At 46.6% G+C, this 20,057-nt stretch overlaps 1 protein-coding gene across 1 annotated transcript in view; it reads right to left on the reverse strand.

The window, feature by feature from the left end:
• PSME4 (proteasome activator subunit 4) overlaps positions 1-20,057 on the reverse strand; it is a 2,990,260-nt gene that overhangs the window by 424,418 nt on the left and 2,545,785 nt on the right. The window contains exon 40 of the mRNA XM_044055122.1: positions 9,442-9,650. Coding sequence (XP_043911057.1) covers positions 9,442-9,650 — 209 coding nt within the window. The remainder of the gene's footprint in view (positions 1-9,441; positions 9,651-20,057) is intronic.

A 20,057-nucleotide genomic window follows, 5' to 3' on the forward strand; every position in this document is an offset into this window, starting at 1 on the left:
TCTGTGGTCCAGCCCCCACACTGTCTCAATAATTCCATCAAATCGTCAAAGGAGGTGTCATTCTGGAGAGATTTGGGAGAGCCTTTACCTTCATCGAGGTCAGTGTCCTCTGTGAGGGATTCCTCAAGGGAAGGCAACTGCTACCACTTACACTTTCTCTTCCCTAGGTAGGGAAGCAGGCTGGAACAAGGATGAAGCAGGGTGACAAGAGTACAGTGGAGCCTAGGGTCAAAAGGGCATAGGCTGTGCCCAAGGCATCTGATGTAGATCCGCAGGCACAGACCAGATACATTAGGGCAGATGTGAAGGCACTGCCGAAGTCTCCATCTATGAGAAAGCCAGGATCCTCTCCACAATGTCGAACACTGAAACTGAAGCTGGACGACTGGTTTTAGTGCTCCTTGGATTCGTGGACCTGATCAAGAAACCAGTGCCTGGTGCAGACGCAGTTGGCTCTGATGCTAAGACTGGAACCAGACTATCAAGAGCCAAAGCATGGGCAAGGATGACTCTGAAATCTAGAAGGTCGACCCTTGATCCTGGGGCACCGGCTCTTACAGTCTGGATTCAAGGAGCACCCCGCTCTGACAATACCAAAGTTGAGAATGCCATGGATGGTGTCAGTGCCTGAAGCGGCAAGCCTTTGGCTCTGGCAGTGAGAAAGGCAGCATAGTTAGACCTGAAAACCCAGGAACCGCAGGAACAATTGTGATGGCAGCAGACACCTTAGGCCTGGGCTAAAGAAGCTGGGAAAATTCATAACTGAATTTGAACTGGATCTCATCAGCTGATCCAAGTCTGAGGGTGAGGCTCCAGACTGACCTAGCAGATCTAAAGGAAGAGGCTACTGAAGGTGGCATCAATGACCTCTTTGTTGACGTTGTATCTGAAGGATGGATCCAAGAGAGGGAAGACTGGACCCAAGGGGAGAAAGAGATGGCCCTGGAAGAAACTCTGCATGAGTAATAGGGAAGGAGGAGGACTGCAGTCTGCCCAAAGTTGTTGTCTGGTCCTTCGTCAGAAAGGAATTATGTATTCTAAGGGCTGGAGAGTTAGAAGACTCTGATATGATAAGTACCGTGGGTTGGGAAAAACCCAGCAACAAGAGACTCGAAGAGCTCAGACACAAAGGGTGATGTATTTTCAGCTCCAATGAATCGTCCAAAGATGAAGAGGGTCATTTGCAACCCTCCTACTCATTTTCATGGGTCTTAGAATCTTTATAGCTTCATAGGTGTTTACTAGGCTAAAGACCGCAATGGCTTTTTTAAGCCTAGCCATACATCTCAAATCTCTAAAGAATTCTGGTACCCTTCTGAAGTGTAAGCAGGAACTTGGGAGATGAAACATTTACCAACAGGGGCTTGGGGGATGAACCACTTACAGGTTGCCTATGTCCAATATAGACATAGGTGCAAAGCCAGGAATGAATTTCCTGTTCCCCCTCCAATTGACCAAGTTACACTTGAACTGGGTTAGGGAGGAAAGTACAGTTGTGTACACTTACCATAAATGTTGATGTTCCAAGTGTATTCACTGTTGCAGTCATCACCTGTGGGTTATCCCTACTGTGGTAGCCCTTGGCTGGCCCAAATACCAGAGTCAATGTTTTTCTGTCTCGGCTGCAGTCGCCTGTAGTCTGACGTCAGGTCGTCAGTGCTATAAAGCAAGGCAGCTGACACCATTACATCAGTTTTTCTTGCCCTAACCCGTCAGAAGCACAAGGAAATGAGGTAAAGTGGTCCTGGTGGCTAAAAGCCACCGTTGGAAGCTTATGTCCCCCAGGTAAAGAGGATATAAGGGGGATGGAGGGAGGGAAACCAGGACTGCAACAGTGAATGCATTCAAACAACTACGTTTATGGTTAAGTGTACACAACTGTAGAATGTTCTTCACGTTTCACTGTTGCAGTCATCACCTGTGGGAGGATTCCCAAAGCTGAGGAGAGGGGTGGACAGATAGGTTAGAGCCCTAGGCATGGGTCAGCAAGCCCTGCAGAACTGCAGAGGCAAACCCTGCCCTAGACTTAGAGAAAAGAGGGAGGTGGTAATATTTTGTAAAGGTATGGCTAGAGGTCCAGGTGGCAGCTTCCAAGAAGTCCCTGGTGGGGACTCCTCTGAGGGATGCTGTGGAAGTGGAGTCTGCCCTAGTGGAATGGGTATGAATAGACTTAGGGGGTGATTTCTCATGTAGTCTGTAGCAGAAATGGATAGTGTGTGATATCCACTTGGAAATGGTTTGCTTGGAAATGGGCTACCACTCTGCCCCTGGGGCAAAGCTGATGATAAGCTGGTCTGTTTTTCTGATTGGTTTAGTACTGTCCAGCTAGTTTCGGAGTTTTCTGTGCACATCTAGTGAGTGCAGGCTTCTTTCCCCCTTGTTTTGAGGGTTGGGAAAGAAGGTGGGTAGATGTATGGCCTGGTTAAGGGTCACATCAGATACCACCTTGGGCATAAAGGAGGGGTTAGTTCTCAGGGAGACCCTGTCTGCATGGAAAATGATGAAGGGCTCAACAGCCATGACAGCCTGAAGTTCTGAAACCCTTCTGGCTCAGGTGATAGCTAGTAGGAAAGCAGTATTCCAGGAGAGGTATTTCAATTCTGCTGAAGCAGCAGGTTCGAATGGAGGTAAGGTTAGTTTTCTAAAACATAATTCAGGTCCCAGGTTGGCTTGGTAGGCCTTCTGGGAGAGCTGATATTAGAAGTCCTCTGAGGAGTTGTTTAATCAAAAGATGTGAGAAGAATGTTGGTCTGAATCGAAATGAGCTGAAATGGCTGAAGCATGGATTTTAATAGAAAAGAAGGAGAGGCCACTATTGAGTAACTCGGCTATATAGTCCAAGATAAGAGGGATGGAAGGATGTGAGGTACTGGCCCCTCTGGACTGGCTCCAGGAGCAGAATTTTTTCCATTTTCCTGTGTAAGATTTTCTGGTGCTGGGCCTTCTGGCCTCTGTGATAATGTCTAATGTTTGCTTTTGAAGTATTAGCCATGCTGACAGATTTTTCTGTGGAGCTGCCATTCGTGGGGGTCCAGTAAGTTTCTGCTTAGGTGGTCTGCCAGGGTGTTTTTGACCCCTGGTAGGTATTGGGCAATTAGGTGTACACTCATGGAGGTGGCTGTCAGCCAGTGATTCATGGGTAGCCTGCACAGACGGTAAGATTGGGTTCCTCCTTGTTTGTTGCTATACCACATTACTGTGGTGTTGTCTGTTTTTATAAGGAGAACCCTAACCTGAGATGGGGTTTGAAGGATGTCAGAGCTTTTTGTGCTGCGATCATTTATTTCTGATTGATGTGTAAGGGAAGGTGCTGGGCATCTCAAAGACCTTAGGTGCACCTGGCTGCTAGGTGAGCGCCCCAAACAATGACTGAGGCGTCGTTGGTAATGGTTGGGCCTGTAGGTTGGAGGATGAAGAGATGACCCTTGTTCTTGGCACAGGCCCCTGCCCACCAGAGAAACTCGACCCTTATAAATGGGATCAGAGGGACAGAGATCTCTAGAGGCTGAGAGTGCGGACACCAAAAGTTCTTTAGACACCACAGAAGTTTCCTCATATGAAGCCTGGCCAGAGGAAGGATGCAAGATGCCATGTACCCCAAGGCTCGCAGGAACTTCCTCGCAAAGAGGTGACTTCTGGAAGCCAGCTGGGTAAAGTAGAGAGGCAGGAAGCTCTGCTATTCTGGGGATAGGAAGGCCGTTTGGGATGCTGTGTCCAGCAGTGCTCCCAAGAAATTGATCTTCCTGGAGGGTGTTTGCTTTGATTTCTTCTTGTTTATGGTGAACCCTAGGGATGTTAGGAGGGTTTTGACAAAGACCAGGTCCTGGAGCAGCTTTTCTTTGCACTCTGCCTGAATGATAAGGGTAAATCTGTATATTTCTCTGTCTGCAAAATGCGATGGCCGGGGCTAAGTATTTGGTGAATACTCTGGATGCAGTAGAAAAGCCAAAGTGTAGCAGAGAGAACTGAAAGTGTTGCCAGCCTATTCTGAAGCACAGGAATTTCCTGCAGGATTCCCTTATGGGGATGTGGAGGTAGGCATATTTTAGGTCTAGGGTCACTAGCCAGGCATTATTTGTCAGCATAGGCAGCAGCTGCTGCAAAGTTAGCATTCTGAATCTGGGGACCACCAGAGAGGTGTTCAGACTGGATAGATCCAGGATGAGGTGCCAAGTGCCCTCTTTTCTGGGAACAAGGTATAGTTGGAATAAAAGCCTTTGCCTGTTTGATCTGAGGGGACAGGTTCTGTTGCCTCCTGGGATATGAGAGTTTGGACCTGTTTCAATGCCTCTGCCCACTGATTTGGAGGCAAGTCTGGGTACCCTCTTGGATTTGGGAGTTTGTTGAAAGAGAATTTGTATCCCTGAAAAATTATCTTAAAGACCCATTAGTCCTTTGTTACAGAAAGCCAATTTTCTTTGCAGAGGGAAAGCCTTCCTCCTAGCTTTTAGTGAATGAAAGGAAGGCAGAGGGGGGAGAGGGAGTCATTGGGACTTTTTGCCATAGAAGGGTGGCTTAGAACTCCCTGCATTTAGGGCAGAAGTGGTCCACTGTTTGGTTGTCTGCTGCCCCTGGTATAGGGGCCTGGATGGTCTGTCCCTGTGGGGCTTACCTTGGTCCTGTATGCTAGGTGCAGGGAAGGACCAGTGCTTAGAGGGAATGTTCCTGCTGAACCTGGGAGGATGAACCTGAAAGAAATCTTTTACTGTTTGCAGAGATTTTGCTTTGTCTTCCATCTTTTTAAGCACCTCCTCTGCTTTTACTCCAAGCAAATGGTCCTTATCCAGGGGTGCATCAATTAGTTTAGACTTGACATGATCAGGGAGAGGTTGTTTAACCATGCATGTCTCCTAATGACAGATCCTGACACTGCTGCCCTGCTAGAGACTTCTAGGGTGTCATATACACAGTGTAATGAATGTTTGGCCACTTGACAAGTAGAGTGCAGTAAATCTGCGAACTCTTTCAAACTGGCACAGTCAGGAAAGGTTGAAATCTTTTGTTTTAATAGTTCCAAAGTGTGTTGATATTTTAACATATGGAACTGACAGATGAGTCCTCTGATAGCTAAGGTTGCAGAGGTGTATACTTTTTTACCCCATCTGTCCAGAGCTCTGGAATCCTTGTCAGAAGGAATAGGATTCTCAGGAGAACTAGTCTTAGCTCCTTTAGGTCCCTATGTAATGCCCTCTGGGTCTGCAGCAGGATTTCTGTACAGGTATTTGTGAGAATCCAGTACTCTGTAATACCGGTCAGGTTTACTGGGAACAGGTGGGAGGGCATCAGGGGCTAAGCTGGATTCATGGAAAACATCATCCACCACTTCTAAAATAGGGAAGATGGCCAGGGGTCTGTGCTGGGCAGGTCCAGAAACTCTCTAAGTCTTTTCTTAGACTGGGGGAAATCCTGAGATTCCCATTGGAAATGTTCCATGAGGATGTGAAGGATTTCCCAAAAGGAAAGGTCTTCTAGTGGGGAGGCAGAAAGAATGGATTCCTCTGCATCTGAATCCTCATAAGCAGTTAGACATTGTTGTTCCACTTCAAAATCTGAATAGTCAGATTCCTCAGAATCCTGTTCTGTCATAATTTCTGGAGAAGGGTGTCTTTTCCTTTTAGAAGTTGTGGCCTGACTACCCCTGATAAGGGAGATGAAATCCTCCGCCATTTTAAGCATTTGTGCTTGGGGTGGTGGAGTAGGAGCAAGATGGTGGCTAGAGGCAGATTTTCTCGGAGTGGCCTGGCTTCTAGGCCTAAGAGTATCCGTTGGTCTGAGAGAAATGGCAGCTGGATGAGAAGACGTCGGGTTTTGTCTAGATTCGGTAGTGCGAAAGTCCTCCTTCGAAGCCGGTGCCTGTGTCACCACTCTGGACACAACCGAGGCAGAGACAGCCAAAGGCTTGGAAGACGAAGAAGATATCTGCGGCATACCGGACTCCGAAAGGGTCTCGGTAGAGGCCTATGTAGATATCGAATCGGGCATCAGGTGCTGCGAAAGCACCTCACTGAATTCCGGAGAACTGACGACCTGCTTAGTGGTAGAGTCGTCGGAAGGCTCAGCCTTGTGTGGTCTGTCTCTATCTTTATCTCTGCATTTTTTCAGAATGTCCAATGATGGTTGGCTGACGGACGCTATTTCAGAATGCGAAGATGGAAGATGAAAATACCAGTCTACAATAAGAGCTCTACAGCGAATGGTTCTCGTGTTAAAGAGGGCACAGAACTGGCAATGGGGAACACCATGGTCTGGGCCTAAACAAGTGACGCAGTAAGAATGGAAGTCTCAGCGTGGGATCTGCTTTCCACAGGCGAGACTATTGTTAACTTTTTCGGACATCGGTTAGTGCAAGAAAAAAGGGTCCCTAACGGGGTACTTATCTTTAGACATTTTCAGCTGAAATTCAAACTCTGGTAGCGACCGACTGGCATTCTTGCAAACTGCTTCTGCTACAGGCTCACTGGCAAAAAAAACTGATGTAATGGTGTTAGCTGCTTTGCTTTACAGCACTGACGATCTGACATCAGACTACAGGCGACTGCAGCTGACGCAGAAAAACAATGACTCTGGTATTCAGGCTGGCCAAGGGCTACCACAGCAGGGATAACCCACATGTGATGACTGCAACAGTGAAACATGAAGAACATCTCTGCTTCACATGGATGGGGAGCCTGTTCCAGGGACGGGGTAATCTCTGGGATACATACCAGCCTCTCCAGCAAGTCCTATTTATATCACAGGCAAGGTTAAAGTCTTTAGAATGGGTAATTCTGGTGCTGTTTGTTTTGTGGATATGCAGGAGGTCCATCATGGATATGCAGGAGGTCCATCAGAGTGGGGTGTGACAATGTCCTGTATGCCAGAAATAGATCTCCCCTTAACAGCCTACAGAAGACAGAATACAGGGACAGGAACAGGGAAATGAGGCATTCTGCATAAGACATTTTACTTATGCCCTGTATTCTTTTAGTGAGGAACCTTTGCAAACATTCCATTTGTTGGATATGCCTGGTTAGGTACAAAACATGGGGGCACTGTAATCAGTGATAGGTCTGATGAATGCCAAATACCTTTGTTCATAAGTTGCGCAATATAAAATTATTTCCTTACTACTGTAGACACGTGATAGTCAAAGGCTAGATTACTGTCTGTGTATGTACTTAAGTCCCTGACTACTGGGTCAACTATATGGGGTGTGTTATCAATATGACAGTTACCAGGGGTGGATGACTTCCAGAAGGATACTATTATGCATTTTCTTGGCATTCAGTTTTAGTCCATGGCTTTGGAAAACTCTTTCTCCTTCCTTCCAGATTTCTCACTCTGAGAGGGAGAGGAGACAGAGGTAGATGATGGCTTGAGAATGCCCTTGAACACAAGCTTAGCACTTTCCTAATTAATGGTGCAAGCACCAAATGTGTGGCACATGCCACACAATTAGTCTCTAAGGGAGAGGTACCCTAAAAGTACACACATTTGTTATGGGTATCCTGTGGAGGCAGTTCATGTCCACACTGCACACACTTCTAGTAGTCCAAAGCCTTACACCTGTTTATCCCAGGGGGTACCATAAAAACACACCAATACACAATGATAACCAGAAACAACTACAAACCCTACCTACCTAACAAGATAAGACACTGCAAATACCACTAAATATCTGCTATCAAAAATAAAGTAGTCAGAGTAAAATTCAGCACACTATAAAGAGAAAACTTTTCACACAACTTTAACCATAACAACCTAAAGAGTTATGGAACAAAGGTGGTAATGCCAAGACACACCACACAGCAAATCTACCACTAGAACTAAAACTAAGCCTACCACTACTACTAACACTTTTAAGATAATTATCCTACAACTATCAGAAAAAGAGTAGAGGAAAAAAGGTGGTTTGAAATATTATCAAATAGTTATCTAAAGTATGCAATGAGGCAGACCTCATCATCCAAAATCCGAGCAGGATGTTAGCAAACAAGTTTTGAGGAGAAGGTGCTACAGTAGAGGATCATAGGTATAGGGGGAAGAGCTCTGAGTCAGAAGATTCTGAATACAGACAGCTTAGAATCCAACCTGAATCTGATAACCCATAGGATGGGATCAGATTGAGAAGACAACACTGGATCTTAATTCTAAGACATGGCCATCTGTGACCACTTCTAGAACCAAATGGCTTGTGATGATGGTATTCTAAACTGGAACAAACTTGGAAAAAGACATAGGAGACACCTCCTGAGGACCCACCCTCATTTTGTGGTGAGAGTGGCACTGAAAAAGAGCAGCAAGCGATTAATCTGTGCATCCTAAAGACTTTTTGTGGTGGTCAATGCTTGTTTCCACTTTTAAAAAGTCGTCATCCAAGTTTGGGAAGCCTATCCAGTCTGGACATCTCACCTGAAGAGGACCATTCAGAATGGACTGCTTGAACTTATCCTCAAATGAAGACAACCTAAGCTCTTCATGTAGTGCAGGCACATTCCTAAGCCTGATGTCATTGCCAATGCATAATAACAATGTCAGAGCAGGCCATGAAACAGTCTCTTGAAAAAGCCACGGTAAGAATATTTACCAGACCCCTCCTTGATACAAAAGTCAAGGAAGTCTTCCAGCTCTCCACATCTAAATTAGTAAAAGTGGAATGAATAGAACTGGCTGACTCCAATTTTTTAATGATTGTCAGAGGGCAGAGTAGTGAAAGGTAGTATATACAGAACTTCATCAGTCTCAGATTCTCTCAAAAGAGGGGCCACATGAGGAGAAATACAGGGAGAGGAGGTCTGAATAGTTTTTCTTTTCTATCATACAAGGATCTCCTGATCTGCAGAATCTCATGCTATGAGACTAAGGGAGAGGGATACCCACCCTTTCCCCACCTCGGTAGGAGAAGGTTTAGGCTCGGCTAATATACAAAAAAAGACAAGAAAATGAAAAGCAAGCATTACTTGTCAAGATTCATCATTCTGATACATACAGTGGCCCATGCCGGACAGTGTCTGGTTATGATCAACTTGCATCTAGTCTGGTGATATCAAAATGTGCTCCTTAAGGATGGGCTCACAACAGACAAAGTCTCATCAGATACTGAAAAGTATACACGACTGTTTAGGACCATCCACTTTGGACCAGACTGGTGTATAAAGACCTGCAGAAATCTGTACTGCAGCTGGTTTACTTACTTTCCTACACTTGGGACATGGAGGTAGACTGGTCTGCCTATTTACAAATACATTAAAAACGGCAATCACCTTAAACTTTCAGATGTGACTGCACTCACTGAATCTTCATTAGTGATAACAGACTTCCATCATGCTAGTCAACACTAAATTGGTGCCCCTGCTGATGAGTACAAAAATAACAAGGTAGGTGCAGCTTTAGCTCAGAGGAACGTTTTAAAATCATTTATGCTTAGCAAATTTATATGCATTCACAGAATTTGTTGCATACCAGTTTTTAAGAGTTTGATTGCCTGAGTTCGTTCATCCTGTTCGCAGATGCCATTGTCTTCCACTACATGGTTCTGAATTTCTTCATCAGCCTCCATCAAAGGCTTAAGTCCAACAAAAACACGAGAAATAAACTCAGAAGTTCGTGGGGACCGGGATGGAAGAGTATTCGGCAATGACAAATCAATCATAAATACGTACGTCAAAACACTAAAATGTAATAAAAATGCAGTCATGCTTATGAAATATGTCATGTAATTACATCCTTAAACCTACAATTATACAATAAAAAATATGTTAACTCACATTCACCAGTTCACACACTTTACTAGGGTACATACAATAAAATCAAAGAAACTGAAAAAAGTCCTGCAGTTTAAAATGAGAAGTTATGTACCTACCATACCCGTTCCATGTTAGTTGTCTTCTTCTCGCCTTCTTTGCGGCTCGAGGCTACCCTATATCCCACAATGCTAGGCGCTAACTACCCAGATCTCATTTGATAGCTGAAACCATAGCAGTTCTGATCTCCAAAATAAGGAGAAGAGGAAACCTCACTCGTAAGTCACCTAGACTTATAGCTTACCAGTAAAAGATAGCCAAGGGGGCTAATACTGAGGCAGAAAGAAGATCCCCAAGGATCCTTAGGTCTGTCCAGGCTAGGGGGATGGGGGTGGGACGCAAGAAAGAAGGCGAGAAGAAGACAACTAACATGGAACGTTATGGTAGGTACATAACTTCTCAATGTTAAGTTGTCGATCTCGCCTTCATTCTTGCTGGATGGGACCGCGTCCCTAGCACCTTCACCCTGGGTGACTCATCGGAACAGACTCTTGAGAACGGTGGAACCAAAATTAGCCCGGCTTCGGGAGGCCATGTCTAATCTGTAATGAGAGATAAAGGTATGAGGAGAGGCCCATGTGGCTGCCGCACAAATGGAATCTATTGGTAATCTAGCCTGAAAAGCTATTGACGTAGCTAATGCTCTAGCTGAGTGAGCCCTGGGTCTTGACGGTAGCTTTTGGCGTCTGAGGTCATAGATGAAAGTAATCACAGAGGCCAGCCATCTAGAAAGGGTTACTTTGGAAACTGGAAGGCCTTTCTTCCCTGCCGCATAAGATAGGAAGAGCAGCTCAGATTTCCTAGCTTGCTTGGTTCTATCCAGATAGTAACGAAGCTGACGATGAATGTCCAGAAAATGCAGCTTTTGTTCCGCTCTGTTGGAGTAGTTGGGGAAGAAAACTGGGAGATCGATAGTCTGGTTTAGGTTCATCTCAGAAGAAACTTTGGGTAAAAAGGACGGGTTAGTCCTGAGTGACACTCTGTCTTTATGAAAAACTAGATAAGGTGGACGAATGCAAAGGGCGTGAAGCACTGATACTCTTCTCGCAGATGTTATGGCGACTAGAAAAAGAGTCTTCCAAGAGAGCAACTTCAAGGAGCAGGAAGCCGCAGGTTCAAAGGGGGGAAGAATCAAGGAAGTAAGAACCAAATTTAAGTCCCACTGTGGTGGGGGGTCTCTGATTGGGGGCTTAAGCAAAAAGATATATATAAGAAAGGTTTTACAAAACTTATAGGACATGATATTGGAGTCCAAAAAGCCTACATGAAAGTTCGAAATAGCCGCTAACTGTACTCTGACAGTGGAGGAAGAAGACCCTGAGTGAAACAGTTCGGCTAGGAAGTCCAGGATTGATTCGATAGGGGCAGTAAAAGGATCCATATTTCTAGCTCCTGCCCAGAAAGAAAAATGCTTCCACTTGCTGGCATAAATCCTTCTGGTAGATGACTTGAGGGAAGCTATAAGGATGTCACGCACAGAATGGGAAATAAGGGGAAGCCTGGCTAGGGTTGGAATTGGAGCAACCAAGCTGTGAGGCTGAGAGATAGGAGAGAGTGGTGCAGCTGTCCCGACTGATGGGTCAAGAGATCTGGCACTGGGTCCAGATGCCAGGGCTGCCTCAAGAGGTAACGATGCAGGAACGGAAACCATATCTGTCGAGGCCAGTAAGGAGCAATGAGGATCATCGTAGCTCTCAAGGCGGTAGCTTTCTGAATCAACTGAGTGATTAATGGAAAGGCATACAGAAGTCCCCGGGGCCAATCGTGGACTAGAGCATCTCTGGGGGGATGGCCGGGAAGAGAGTGAAAAAGTCATGGCACTTGCTGTTTTGAGGTGTTGCAAAAAGATCGCAGCAAGGTCGACCCCATTTCTGAAAAATTTCTTCCACTACTGCTTGCTTGAGAGACCACTCGTGTGGCATGAGAATGGCTCTGCTCAACCTGTCCGCTATGATGTTGGATTTCCTGGGGATGTGTGTTGCTATCAGAAACCACTGAGAGGAGATCGCCCACTGCCAAAGTCTGAGTGCCTCTCGACATAAGGGATAGGACTTGGTTCCGCCCTGCTTGTTGATGTACCACACTACGGACATATTGTCCATCTGAACTGCAATAGTCCCGATGGGAAGAGAGTCCTGAAGGGCTTGCAACGCTAAAAGTACTGCTCTCATCTCCAAGACATTTATGTGCAGGTGGCACTCGAAAGGTTGCCATGTGCCCTGGACCATCCTGCCCTGAAAATGCCCCCCCACCCGACCAGGGAGGCGTTCGTTGTCACCATGGCGACCGGGGGAGAAGGAACAAGTGGTCTGCCCTGAAGGACTTGAGGGGAGTCCATCCACCAAGAAAGGTGTTTCTTGCAAGACAGGGTTATTAAGATGTTGTGTGACATTGGAAGCTGTTGAAAGGACCACTGGGAAAAAAGTATCCACTGAAGGATCCGCATATGAAAGCGAGCTAGGGGAAGTAGTGTAATGGCTGCTGCCATGAGACCCAATACCTTCAGGACAAACCTGGCCTGGATTTTGTTGTTCTGAAGGAGGATGTGAACATGCCTGCGAATATCTAGAACTCTTTGCTCGGTTCGTTTTGCGGAGAGCCGGACTGTGTCCAAGATGGTGCCTATGAAGGTAATAGACTGACAAGGCGACAAGGCAGACTTTTCGAAATTTATGGCGATACCTAGCCCTTTGCAAGTATGAATGGTGTAATCTCTGGAGAGGAGAAGCTGACGCCTGGTGGTGGCAGTGAGGAGCCAGTCGTCTAGATATGGAAACACCTGGAATCCTTGACGCCTCAGATGAGCTGTAACCGCTGCCATGCATTTGGTGAACACTCGGGGGGGCTGTAGTGAGACCAAATGGCAGGGCCCTGAACTGGTAGTGACTGGCTCCCAGCTGGAAGTGGAGAAACCTCCTGGAGCGCCTGTGCATCTTGATGTAGTAGTACGCATCCTGAAGGTCTACTGAGCACATCCAATCGTCCTGACCCAGAAAGGGTAGAATGGACTGTAGCATGACCATCCGGAACTTCGTTCTTCTTACAGACTTGTTTAGACTTCTGAGATCCAATATTGATCTCCAGTCCCCTGTCTTTTTTGGTACCAAAAAGAACTTGGAGTAGATTCCGGATCCTTGTTGGTCTGCTGGGACTGGCTAGATGGTTCTTTTTGTTAGCAGTTTTGATATTTCTAGTACTGCTTGTTCCCTTAGACTGGGTGGAACGTCTGGAAGGGGCCCTTTAGGCTGAGTTGGGGTGTGGATAAAGGGAATTTTGTAACCCTCGGATATAATCGACCGTACCCCATTTGTCTTGGGTGAGTGAAAGCCAGGCTTCTGGGTACAGTGATAACCTTCCCCCGACTGCCTCCGAAGGCGGACAGTAGGGCAGCTTCTCAGGGATGCTGGAAGGGTTTGTCACAGAGAGACTCTCTGCTACCCTGATTTTGCGGACCTCCTCTGCCTCTAGGGCGGTGTCTATTATTGTTCCCCCCCCTGCCACTAGAGGGGAACTGACCTCTTGCGTCAGGCATGACCTCTTGTGGTTTACGGAACCACATTTTCCCACCCTTCTGACCCTTAGGATATGGTCTAAACGGGGTGGAAAAACGGACTCCCACGGCAGAGAGAGTCTTGCCTTCTTGCTCGCATCGGGCCAAAGTATCCTTCACCTGAGGTCCAAACAAAGCTGAACCGTCAAAGGGGGAGTTAGTGAAGGATGCCATGAAGGGGTCTGCAAAGTTACAAAGCCGCATCCAGGCGTGACGCCGTAAGGCCACGCCTGTGCCTGCAGCCCTACTCGCCCCATCGGCCGCGTAGGAAATAAGCCGCATGGAGGAGTTGACAATGGAATTCAGGGTTGCCAGCTGGGAGTTGATTTTGTCTAGAAACCCCGCAGCTATTGGATCCTGTAGGGCCTCACCCACTTCTTTGAGCATGTCTCTTTGAAGACAGGTGAAGTGGCACAGGTAATTCAGCGACCGCATGACAAAGGTCACTGAAGAAAATATCCGCTTGCCGTACCTATCCATAGTCCTAGACTCCTTGTTAGGAGGATGGACAGGTACTTAAGGATCAGCCAGTTCCTTCTTAGTGGCTGCAGCCACCACCATGGCATCAACCGGGACACCCTTGTCTAAAAACTATTTGTCCGAAGGGGCTGTTATGAATTTTGAGGGCCCCCGTGGGGTAGGTTCCATCATATCAGTGGCTGTCCATGCCTTCTGCTCCACCACTTCCATGAGGGGGTCAAAGGGCGGAGACACCCAGGAGGTGGAAGGGCGAGAGCCAAACGCCTCTAGGTAAACCGACTCGTCCTCGGAAGGATTAAGGGTGGACCAGTTTCCCCTCTGCTTAAGGATCTCAAGGATGTCTGAAAAGGAGACATCCTCAGAGGGGGACCGTGGGGACCCTTCCGACTCATCCAAGTCGGTATCTGATGTAATGGACTCAGGGGAGTCCACATGCTTCCTCTTACATTTCCTCTTCTGAGGGGGTTCCCCTGACGGATCAGGGGAAACCTCGGAAGAGGAGGATATTCCCAATGGGGAAACCTGAGGCATTGGATCTCTATGGTCAGGAATGAGAGGCACTACAGAGGGAGGAGCTGAGGGAGCCGACTGTGGAGCAGGCACAGGGGCCAGCACGCTCCTCATGACTTCAAAGGCACCCCTATCAGGCAGGGTAGAAGGTCCCCACTCCGAAGAGATAACGACCCCTCCCGGCACCGAGAGGGACGTCTCCAAAGCCGATGTTGGGGCCGAATTCACCAGCACCGAAGCTCCAAGAGGGAGAATGGGGTCGGACAAGGGTCCGATGCCACTCGCCCCCTCGGAGCCGATGAGGAAGTCCATGCGCCCAGATCCCTCCAAGGATGGTACTATGGAAGAGACCGGAACCGATGGAGCCGAAAGGTGAGGTATCGGCTCTGACATGTCGACGGCCACGGCTCCGACAAGCTCCGGCTCCGAACTCAAGGGAAGAGTCGGAGCAGGAATCGAAGATGGAGTGGGAATAGCCACTGTCTGTTGAGAAGGGCTATGGGACATCTGGGCTAGTGCCTGAGACTTAAGAAGTCTACTAACTACCCTCTCGAGGTCATGGTCTGAGAGCCTGGAAGACCTAGAGGAATGGGATCGATGGCTCCACTCTGAGAGTAAGGGAGACCTCGGAGCCGAATGAACAGATTCCAAGGACGGAGACCTGGACCGTTTATGGCTGGCAGATGGCACCGACACAACTATCGGCGCCGACTTAGTCTTAGAAACATCGGCTCCGGCTCGAGCCGATGTAGAAGACTGCGTTAAAGAAACGTCGACTCCAGCCAGAGCCGATGAAGAAGACTGTGTCTTAGAAACATCGGCTCCAGCCGGAGCCGATGTAGTAGCAGTCAGAGCACCCCCAGTCGAAGGCTCTGAACACGGAGCCGACGGCTTGGAAGGCTTTGAAGGCTTCCCTGATGATGACTTGGCCGGGGAACCTTCAGGCTTTAATAAGCCACTCAAAATTAACTTATTTCCGTGTTCCTGCAGGACTCTTGGACTGAATGCATGACAGAAAGAACAAGAGTCCTGCAGGTGCAGAGGGCCCAGACAATAAACACAAGAAGTGTGACCGTCTGTCAGCGACATTTTCTGACAGCACGAGTCACACTTCTTGAAGCCTGAGACTCTGGTGTCTTTAGACATCCTAATAAAGGACAACAAAAAAAAATCACACACACACACACACACACACACACACACACACACACAGACACCCCTTAACACAATCTAAGTCAGTCACACAAACAATTTTACCTGACAATTTAAAGAAAAGGGGAAAGGGCCCAAAGGCCTAACCTTTTAACCAAACAAGGGGTTAGGAATTAAGGGATTAAAGGGGACCGGAAGGAAGTTAAGCTAAGAAGGGAAGCTAATGGGATGGGTACTAACAAAAACTGTCTGAAAAACTGACTAAAATAGAGAAATTTAAGAATTATTAAATCTAACCTGCAGAGCCAGTAAGAAAACGCACCTCGTAGCTGAAGCGGCAAATGAGATCTGGGTAGTTAGCACCTAGCATTGTGGGATATAGGGTAGCCTCGAGCCGGTAGAAATAGCTCTCGAGCTTTAGTATAGGTCGAGTCGGAGCCGAGGATCGGCTCCGAACCCATCCAGCAAGAATGAAGGCGAGATTGACAACTTAACATCAGTGGTTTCTAGTTGCTGCAGTACTGTTTTCTGAACATCACAACAGATTAACCTGAATCACATTTATTAGGGAGACAGGAACAGTGCTAAGCTACACCATCAATGCAATACCGGCCATGATATCTTGCAACTAAATAACTAATCTTAAACTGGAAAAAAAAAGTATAACAATCATACAGCCTTAATAAAGTACAGTTGTGTACCGACCATAAAGATGTTCGAGTGTATTCACTGTTGCAGTCATTACACTTGGGTTATCCTGCTGGCAGGCTACCCGCAGTCAGCCTGAATTCCAAAGTCTAGGTCCGGCATTGGTTGCTGTCGCTTCTTCCCTGACGTCAGTGCGCCAGGGGTATAAAAGATGCAGCCGACGCCATTTTCTTCAGTTTTTCTTGCCCCAGATGTCAGGTGCCCCCTAACTGGTAGGCTGAAAAATTATACCAATAAGTATGCATGCACAAAAATAAACATTTCCTTTATCTACAAGCAAATACACCACATAGGTTATATAGGATAGAGAAGTACAGATAAGTCCCAGCAAAGAAAAAGGGGGGATGGCGGGTGGGTAACCTGGACTGCAACAGTGAATACACTCGAACATCTACATTTATGGTAGGTACACAACTGTACTATGTTCATCATGTTTCACTGTTACAGTCATTACTCTTGGGTTGAATCCCAAAGCTGAGGATGGGTGGCTGGGCTAAATAGGATTAGGAGAGGCTATGAGGCCCTGCAGAACTGCAGTGGCAAAGCCTGCTCTGGATTTACAGTAAAGAGGTAAGTGGTAGTGCTTTGTAAAAGTGTGCACTGAACTCCAAGTTGCAGCCTCTTAGGATGTCTTTGGTTGGTACTCCTCTGAGGAAGGCTGCTGAAGTGGCTGCTGCTCTGGTAGAATGAGGCCTAATGCCCTTAGGCACTGATTTGCCATGTTGAGAATAGCAGAAACGGATGCAATGGCCTATCCATTTAGAAATAGTCTGTTTTGAGATAGCCTTTCCTTGTGATCCTGCAGCATATGACACTAAAAGTTGCTCAGTCTTTCTGAAAGCTTTAGTTCTGTCCAAGTAGAAGCGTAGCTGCCTGTGTATGTCCAAAGAATGCAGAATTTTCTCACCCTTGTTCTGTGGGTTTAGATAGAAAGTAGGCAAGTGAATGGTTTGGTTGAGGGCCACACAGGACACCACTTTAGGCATAAAGGTAGGGTTTGTCCTCAGAGAAACCCTGTCTAGATGAAAAATGATAAAAGGTTCCACCGCCATGAGTGCTTGCAACTCCAAGACTCGTCTTGCAGAGGTTATTGCTACGAGCAGAGCTGTTTTCCAAGACAAGAATTTTATATCAGCTGTTGAGGGTGGCTCAAAAGGAGGCTGTGTGAGTTTTTCCAAGACATAATTGAGGTCCCATGCCGGAATTGGTGCTCTCCTTGGAGGCCTGATGTTTTTGGCACCTCTGAGGTACTGCCTTATTAAAGGATGAGAAAAGATAGGTGGTTCCGTATTGTAATGGGCTGAAATGGCAGAGGCATGAATCTTAACTGATGAAAAAGAAAGGCCTTTGTCCAGCATCTCAGTTAGGTATTGTAAAATCTGAGGGGATATTTGGTATATACGTGTCAATGCCTTGTTCCTGGTTCCAAGCACAGAATCTCTTCCATTTTTCTGCATAAGATTTTCTGGTACTGGACCTCCTGGCCTCCAAGATAACATCCATAACAGCTTTTGAAAGAGGAGTGTTCTGAATGGCTACATTATCCGCCATGCTGCCAGATTTAAGGTCCTGAGTTGGCTGTGCAGGATTCGATTGTTTTGTTGGGTCAGCAAGTGAGAAGTTTGAGGCAATATCCATGCTGAGACCTTGAAACAAGCTCTTTAGGATGGGTACCAGTGCTGGCATGGCCAGTCTGATGCAATCAGTATCATGTTTGGCTTCTCTTGCATGACCTTTAGGAGTACCCAGGGAAAGAGAGGCAGTGGAGGAAAGGCATATACTGTTAGATTTTCCCAGCTGAAGGATAGGGCGTCCACTCTCCATGCTTGTTTGTGATAAATCCTAGTGCAAAATCTCTGTAATTGGCAGTTGTGAGGTGAGGCAAATAGATGTATGTCTGGGCATCCCAATTTCCTTGTTATCATGCTGAAGACTTGTGGATCCAGTTTCCACTCATGGGGATCCATGAGGTTTCTGCTTAGTTCGTCTGCCAGAGTATTTGTTTTTCCTGGCAGGAATTGTGCTTGCAGGTGAACTTGATAAGTCAATGCTGTGTCCCATAAGGTCATTGCTTGTCTGTACAGGGGGTAGGAATGTGTACCTCCCTGCTTGTTTATGTACCACATGACCGTAGTATTGTCTGTCTTTATCAGTGGCTGTCCAGGATGAAGTAGATCCTTGAAAACTGTCAGGGCATTCTGAACAGCTAGCATCTCTTTTTGATTGATGTGAAGATGCATCTGTCTTGCAGGCCATGTGCCCTGAATACATTTTCCTGCCATATGGGCCCCCAGGCATAATCTGATGCATCCGCTGTCAGTGTCTGTCTGGCTGTGGGTAAACTGAATGGCAGACCCTTGTTGTGGTGACAGGCCTCTGCCCACCATCGAAACTCCTGTTGCAGACAGGGAATGATGGTAATTACTGTCTCCAGGCTGTGGCAATGCTGAGTCCAAACACTTTTTAGATACCATTGTAGTTTCCTCATATGCAGTCTGGCATATGGAATTAGTAGAATGCAGGATGCCATGAAACCCAAAGTCTGCAGGATTTTCCTTGAAGATAACTGGGTGTTTGTTGCCAATTTTTCGAAGTAAGAAGTCAGTTGCCTTTGTTTGTCTGGCGTGAGATAAGCCATCTGGGCAGTTGTATTTAAGCTTGCACCCAGGAATATTATCTCTTGAGAGGGCACTAGTTTTGATTTATTTTCGTTTACTGTGTACCCTAGGCAAATTAGTAATCTTTTTACAAACGCCAGATGTTTTAGAAGAATGTCTTTGTTCTCTGCTTGAATAAGGCAGTCATCCAAGTAGGGATATATTTGAATTCCTCTTTGTCTGCAAAATGCAATTACTGGTGCCAGACATTTTGTGAAGACCCTGGGCGCAGTAGATAAGCCAAAGGGCAGTGCAGAGAATTGGTAGTGCATTGAGCCAGCTATGAATCTGAGGTATCCTCTGCAAGATTGTCTGATTGGGGCATGCAGGTATGCCTCTTTTAGGTCCAAAGTTACGAGCCAAGCCTTCTTGCCCAGCATGGGCAGTAGCTGCTGTAGAGTCAACATCTTGAATTTTGAAACATCCAGAAACGTGTTTAGTATAGACAGGTCCAGTATTGGTCTCCAGGTTTTGTCCTTTCTGGGTACTAAGAAAAGTCTGGAGTAAAATCTTTGCCCCTGTTCTTGTTGTGGTACTTGTTGAATGGCCCTCATGTCCATGAGAGCTATAATTTGCTTTTGTGCCTCTGCCCATTGATTGTGTGGCAGGTCTGGCATACCTTTTGACCTTGGTAGGGTGTGAAAATGGAACCTGTAGCCTTGGTACACTATGTTCAAGACCCATTTGTCTTGGGTAATCATTTTCCAATTTGATGAAAAAAGTGCTAGTTTTCCCCCTAAGGGGGCTGTCAAAAGAAAAGTGCTTGGATCTGGCAGAGGAAAGTCATTGGGACTGTTTCCTGTAAGGTTGTAATTTGTCTTCTCCGCTTTTGGAGGTAGGAGCACCCCATTGTTTAGGCCTGTATGAGCCTTGGGGCTGAGATCTGCCTCTGGGACGCCTGTATCTGCCTCTTTGTGGTCTGTCAGACACCGGAATGGACCAATTTTTAGAAGGCCAGTTCCTGCTAAATCTGGGTGGTTGCACCTGTAAGAAATCCTTAACTGTCTGCGTGGATTTCACTTTATCCTCCATTTTCTTCAACACCTCTTCTGCTTTAGCACCAAACAAAGTATCATGCTATAAAGGGGCATCTAATAATTTTGCTTTAACATGATCAGGCAGGTTCTGTTCCTTTAACCAAGCATGTCTTCTAATAATGGAACCTGTAACAGCGGCCCTGCAAGAAGCCTCCAGTGAATCATAACCACATTGCAAAGT

This window comes from Protopterus annectens, chromosome 1.part2 (genome assembly GCF_019279795.1).
Source record: "Protopterus annectens isolate FY-2018-M chromosome 1.part2, PAN1.0, whole genome shotgun sequence".
Classification (NCBI taxonomy): Eukaryota; Metazoa; Chordata; order Ceratodontiformes; family Protopteridae; genus Protopterus; species Protopterus annectens.